The sequence below is a fragment of the Neopelma chrysocephalum genome, unplaced genomic scaffold (genome assembly GCF_003984885.1).
Source record: "Neopelma chrysocephalum unplaced genomic scaffold, ASM398488v2 Primary Assembly neopelma1_134, whole genome shotgun sequence".
Taxonomy (NCBI): domain Eukaryota; kingdom Metazoa; phylum Chordata; class Aves; order Passeriformes; family Pipridae; genus Neopelma; species Neopelma chrysocephalum.
The window spans coordinates 343,713-349,754 of record NW_020897796.1 but is presented as its reverse complement, the minus strand read 5'-3'; the positions used below and the strand labels follow the sequence as shown (position 1 = coordinate 349,754).

General features: G+C 46.9%; 1 protein-coding gene across 1 annotated transcript; it reads left to right on the top strand.

Moving 5' to 3' along the window:
• The first annotated feature begins 44 nt into the window (after positions 1–44).
• CWC25 (CWC25 spliceosome associated protein homolog) lies at positions 45–5,402 on the top strand. The gene is made up of 8 exons (XM_027698920.1): positions 45–59; positions 174–239; positions 495–622; positions 842–911; positions 1,590–1,774; positions 2,789–2,875; positions 3,643–3,804; positions 4,590–5,402. Exons 1-8 carry the CDS (start codon positions 45–47, stop codon positions 4,702–4,704), a joined length of 828 nt encoding a protein of 275 aa, XP_027554721.1. The 3' UTR covers positions 4,705–5,402.
• The last annotated feature ends 640 nt before the right edge of the window (positions 5,403–6,042 follow it).

The window sequence follows — 6,042 nt, the reverse complement described above, 5'->3', positions numbered from 1 at the left end:
TTGATGGTAACAAATCTTTGTTTGTCCTGCTTTTTGCACCTTAAATGGAGGAGAAAAGGGCAGATTCATCCTTTATTGTTTTCAGAACTTGCACTTGATTGATCTCTCTCATGTAAACGTGATATTTTGTGTGTTTAAAAACACTGATTTTTTTTTTCTCTTCCTTTAGAAAGAGGGAGGAGGAAAAGAAGAGGGAAGTTTTGAATAATCCTGTGAAAATGAAGAAAATCAAAGCTTTGGTAGGTGCTTCTCAGGGTTCCTTTGCACAGAACACACTGACCCAGGGGGAGGCTCAGAAATCAGAAGTTTTGCTGTTTAGCTGAGCTCTTTCCTGACCTAAACTCTTTAATTTTGAGATAAGACCTTGTTGGGTGGCTCGGATTTTGTTCCAGGAGCTTTTCCACAGAAAAGCTGATTTTTCCCTTGTGATTCTGAGCCCCCAGGGGTGGGGATGGTGATAATGAGTGACAAGGAAATGGGGTTTTGCTCTGCAGCTGCAGAACAGTTTGGATAAAAAGGAGAAGAAGAAGAAGAAAGAGAAGAAGAAGAAGCACAAGAAGCACCGACGGCGCAGCTCCAGCAGCGACAGCTCCAGCAGTGAGGAGGAGAGAAGCAAAAATAAGTAAGTTTTGAGGTTTTGTGGCAAAAATACCTCATTTCCTCATTAAATTATTTGGTTTTCAAATCCTCTCTTTGAGTCTTTAATTGGCTTCGATGTTCCTGTGTTGTTACTTTGTTGTTTTTGCATCATTAACGTGCCATAATAATAATTTCATGTTAAAAAAATACCATATTCTTGCAGTTCACCTGCACCAAAAGGACTGTTCTGTTTTCTCTGTAGGTCTCAGAAGAGGATGGACAATTCCTCCTGGAAACCTGCTCCTTACAAAGTCCCAGGATATGGTTTGCAGGTACGTGTGTATCCCAATCCCAGTGCCCTGAGTGAGGGAAAACCAAAGAGTTTTGGGAGTTTGCTGCAAATCTGCTGCACCAAGTGGAAGAGGATTATGAGGGGAACACGATTTAATAAATTTTAGATTCAATTTGCAGCCATCTAAGCCTTGAAATTAAAATTATTCAAATCCTGGTGGGACTTTTGTCTGCTGAGAATTCGAGTTAAGGTTTGTTTAGTTTCTCAGAGTGTTACCCATGGAATCGTGGAATGGTTTGGGTTGGAAGGGACCTTAAAGATCATTTAATTCCAACCCCCCTGCCAGGGACAGGGACACCTTCCACTAGCCCAGGTTGCTCCAAGCCCTGTCCAGTCTGGCCTTGGACACTTCCAGGGATCCAGGGGCAGCCACAACTTCTCTGGGAAATCCATTCCAACACCTCCCCACCCTCACAGGGAGGAGTTTCTTCCCTCATCTCTCCCAACACTCAGCTTGGCTGCCTTGTTTAGTTTTCTGAACATCAGACAAAAATAACATTTTTAGACACATTTTTTTTTTAGACAAGGGGTGAACAGGAACCTGGGGAGGGACATAAATAAACCCCAACCACACATGCACCCCTCCCTGAACTCCTTCTGTCTGAGATCTCCTCTGTGGCTTTCCATTGTTCTCCTACAAGATCCTTCTGAATTCCAGGTGAGAGACTCAGAGCAGAGCCACAGGTCCCGGAGCTCCCCAGGGCCTGGCCAGGACAGGGCTCCCCACAGGCACCGGGATCGTTCCCGGAGCTCCTCCCGCTCCCCCCAGAGACATCCCAGCAAGAGGAACTCGGAGCAATCCGGCTCCAGGGGCTCAGGATCTCCTTCCAAACACAGCAAACAGTGAGTGGGGGTCACCTGGGGCAGGGAACCACGGGCTGCTTGGGGGGGAAATTCCCTGGAATCAACATCCCTCCTGTTCCATCTCCTGCCACTTTTGTGTCCTGATATTATTCTCAGGGATGGATGGATGGAAAGGTGGAAGGTGGGAGCTGTCCAGGGGCACCCAGGGAGCTGCTGGATGGGACAATCCCACTCTTCATTTGGGACACCCTCTCTAATCACACCCTTTGGGTATTATAATTTATAATTATAATATACAATATAATATAATATAATAGTATATTATTATATATGTGATAAATATTATTACATATAATATAAAAATATAATATAATATAATAATATATAATAGTATATTATATACAATAGTATATTATATATAATATACTACAATAATATACTACAATATATATAATGATATAATAATATATATGATATATTATGATATAATAATATAATAGTATAGAATATAATAGTATATTATATATATATACTATAATAATATAAGAATATAATATAATAATATATAATATGTGATCTATTATAATAATATAATATAATAGTATAGAATATAATAGTATATTATATATAATGTACTATAATAATATAATACTATAATATAATAATATATTATATATGATATATTATAATAATATAATAATATAATTATATCATATTATATTATGATATATAATTATAAATCATAATTTAGAATTAGAATTCATCATTTATAAATTAGAATAGATACAGAAAAGATGTAGAATTATCTTTTTTAAGCGCATATAAAATCAGGTAGCAGGTATTCATTGTTTGCTGATGAAATAATTAGAACTGAGTAAAAAAGTATAAATTTATAAAAAGTATATTAAGATTCATTAGAATTTGTTTGCAGGGTGGACAGGTAACAGCCCTGCAGCTGTGGGGGATGTCTTGGCTTCAGAACGTGCTGAGAAAGCCAGGGAATGTTCAGGAATGTGCTGATCTGTGCTAACAGGGGCGTTTTTTGGGTTGCAGGCACAGCAGTCGGGAGGAGAAGGGCAGAGCCAGGAGCCCTTCCCCCAAAAAGAGCTACAGGCGCCAGCACCCCCCGGGTTACACCAGGTGAGGGAGGCTGAGAACCAGCTGGGTGCAGCCTGGGAACCAAGTTTGAACCACAGCAGAGCAGGTCAGGTGTCCACAAAGTCAGACACAGAGTCTTCGAGGGCTCAGGGGGTGCTCCTGGGCTTGGCTGTTAGTTGACACCTTGGACACCTTCCCAAACCCATCCATGTGGTCGCCGGTTCCTCCTGCCAGGCAGGAAAGAATGTGAGGTGTCTTTGTCCCCTGGGCTGTTCATTAGGAGGTTCTGTTTCGCTGCCATCAGGCAAAAAGGACCTCGACAGCATCATCTTACAGGTCAATTATCATAGAATCATAGAATAGGTTGGGTTGGAAAAGACCTCCAAGATCATCAAGTCCAACCCCTGATCCAACTCCAATGACTATATCATGGCACTAAGGGCCACGTCCAATCTCTTTTTAAAAACCTCCAGGGATGGTGAATCCACCACTTCTCTGGGTAGCCCGTTCCAATGCCTGATAATTAAACACAGGGGGAGAAAAGAGGCTCTTGCTGGGCTGTGGTGAAGCTGAATATTTACATATATGAAGCAGAATATTTAAAAGCTTTGTTGGTTGGCCACCAAAGAGAAAACCATGCTAAATACCCCTAATTTGGGGCGTTATAAGTCATCTTTGGTGGTTGGACTCGATGACCTTAAAGGTCTTTTCCAACCTTAACAATCCCATGGTGTTAAGGAATGGGAAATGAGGGGAATGGGGCCCAGGGTGCTGTTGTTTGACTGTAGTGGTGGTTTCTACCCAAACAGAAAACTCTCTCCAGAGGAACTGGAGCGTAAACGGCAGGAAATGATGGAAAATGCCAAGTGGAGGGAAGAGGAGAGAGCAAACAACCTCAGGAAACACAGGAAGGAGGAGGAGCTGGAGCGAGAGCTGGAGAAACTCGACGCCAGGGATGGAAAGTTCTTCCAGTGAGTCTTTTCCCTCCTTCTCATTCGGGGGGAAATCCAGGCCACAGCTTCTGAGTGAGGGCCTCAGGCTTTGGGATGTTCCAGATCATGGTGTAGGATCCATCTCCACTGTGTTTTGTGGTAGAACAGGTGACATCTGCTGTTCCCAAATTCTCCTCTCAGCCCAAAAGGTGCTGATTTCTGTGATGGCCTTGACAGTCAGACTCAGGAAACAGTAACCAGCTGTGTCTTGCCAACCTGTAGAAATAAAAAAACACCAACCTCCAGGTGGGGTTTTACATGCAGATATTTAGAAATTCTCTGGTTTTAAGTGCTTGAAACACTCTTAGGCCTGCAAGTGCCTAAACACACTTAGTGGTAACTTAGCCCTTGTAGCCATGGCAGGCAAAAGGATTTGGAGTGACACCTTCCAGAGGGTGCAGGAAAGATCCCATGGCAGTTTTATTCTCCAGGCTCTGTAGATTAATCAGAGGAGAGCATGTTCTTAAGTGCAGACCACAGAACCATGAGATGGTTTGGGTTGGGAGGGACCTTAAAGCCCATCCAGTGTCACCCCCTGCCATGGGCAGGGACACCTTCCACCAGCCCAGGTTGCTCCAAGCCCATCCAACCTGACCTTGGACACTTCCAGGGCTGGGGCAGCCACAGCTTCTCTGGGAATTCCATTCCAGCCCCTCACCACCCTCAGAGGGAGGAATTTTTCCCCAGTATCCAATCTCTGATCTAAACCTCCTCTCTTTCAGTTTAAAAAGTCTCATTTCTTCCTCTGTCCCAATTCCCTGCAGCCGTTTGAAGCTGGAGAGTGCCTCCACCTCCACCCTGGAGGACCGTGTGAAGAGGAACATCCACTCCCTGCAGAGAACTCCTGCTGCCTTGGAAAAGAACTTTATGCAGAGATGAGGCTTGTTCTCCCTCTGCTCCCGTGCAGCAGTTAAATGGACTCTTGTTCCCAGAGGTGAGAGCCTTCCAGCACAGCCTCACTGCTCTCTCCAGGAACAATTCCCATCTCCCAGAGGTGCTGGAATCTCTGTGCTGAGCCCAGGGCGTGCTCAGGACTGGGAATACTTTTGTAATGGGTGGGACCTTGGCCTGGGGAACTCGTGAGCCTTTGTGGTCCATTTTTAACATCTTGCCAGAGCTTTTCCTTCCTTCTCCCCGCCTTGACTGGTGTCACTTTTGTATATTATTATTACCAAATTGTGCCAGGTGGTCACTGCTTCCTACTACCAAGCTCTTTATAGGCCAGAGCTAAACAGATATTTTTATTAATCCTTAAAAATCAGAGCAGAACCAATTGACATGTGAGTTAATTTCATGGAATTTGATAAAACCACACGAGCCCTGTCCATCCTGTCACCATTTCAGGTGTGCAGGGTGTGATATTAGGCCAGTCTCAGAGTGTCTGTGGCCATTATTTGGTTGCTCACAGATTTCACTGGTATTTGACCCAAAAGAAGCTGCTTCCAGGGGAAGGGAAATGGGCAGAGCATAGCTGGGTACAGCAGACATTTCTCTGGGATTTTCTACTGTAAGTAATGTGTATATGTACAGCGGTGTAGATTTATTTTGTCTTTTTAATTAAGAAACTTTCACTGTCATTTGTTAAAGCTTCTTTGTGGCTCTCGGGTGGGGTGGGGGGGTGAATTTGCTAGGGGGAAGGTCTGGGAGGCTGTGGGAGCCCCTTCTCGGGTGTATCCATCCCTCAGGACCCTCCCGGTGCCGGAGGGGTCGCGGGTGGGCCCCACGCGGGGTCTGTCCCGGGGCCGCGCTCTGGCCCTTTAAACGGCGGCGCGTGACGTGGGAAACAGCCCATTCATAATTCCAGCCGCCTCGCCGCTGATTGGCCCGCTGGCAGCGGGGGCGCGGCCTGGGCGGGCTCCTCACGCCGGCTGGGCGAGACCATCTCCGCGAAGAGGAGGGGGGAAGGATGCTTCCCCCCCCCCCCCCCAGCCTCGTCCTTTTCCCTCCGTTGTCGCTCTCCGTTATCCCGCGTCTCAGCCCAACGCGTGCCGCGGTTCTCCGCGTCCCACCCGCGGGCCGATCCGCAGCCACCCCGCCGCCATTACCCGCGGCTTTCCCCCCCCCCCCTCCCGCCGCCCGCGGGGGCGGCCATGGCACCTCCCGCCGCCCGCCCCCTCCGCGCGCCGCCATCTTGGCGCCTCCTCAGCGCGGGGCCGGAGCGGGCCCTGCCGCCGCGGCGGAGCGAACCAACCGCGGGGGCGGGCGGGGGGGGGGGGG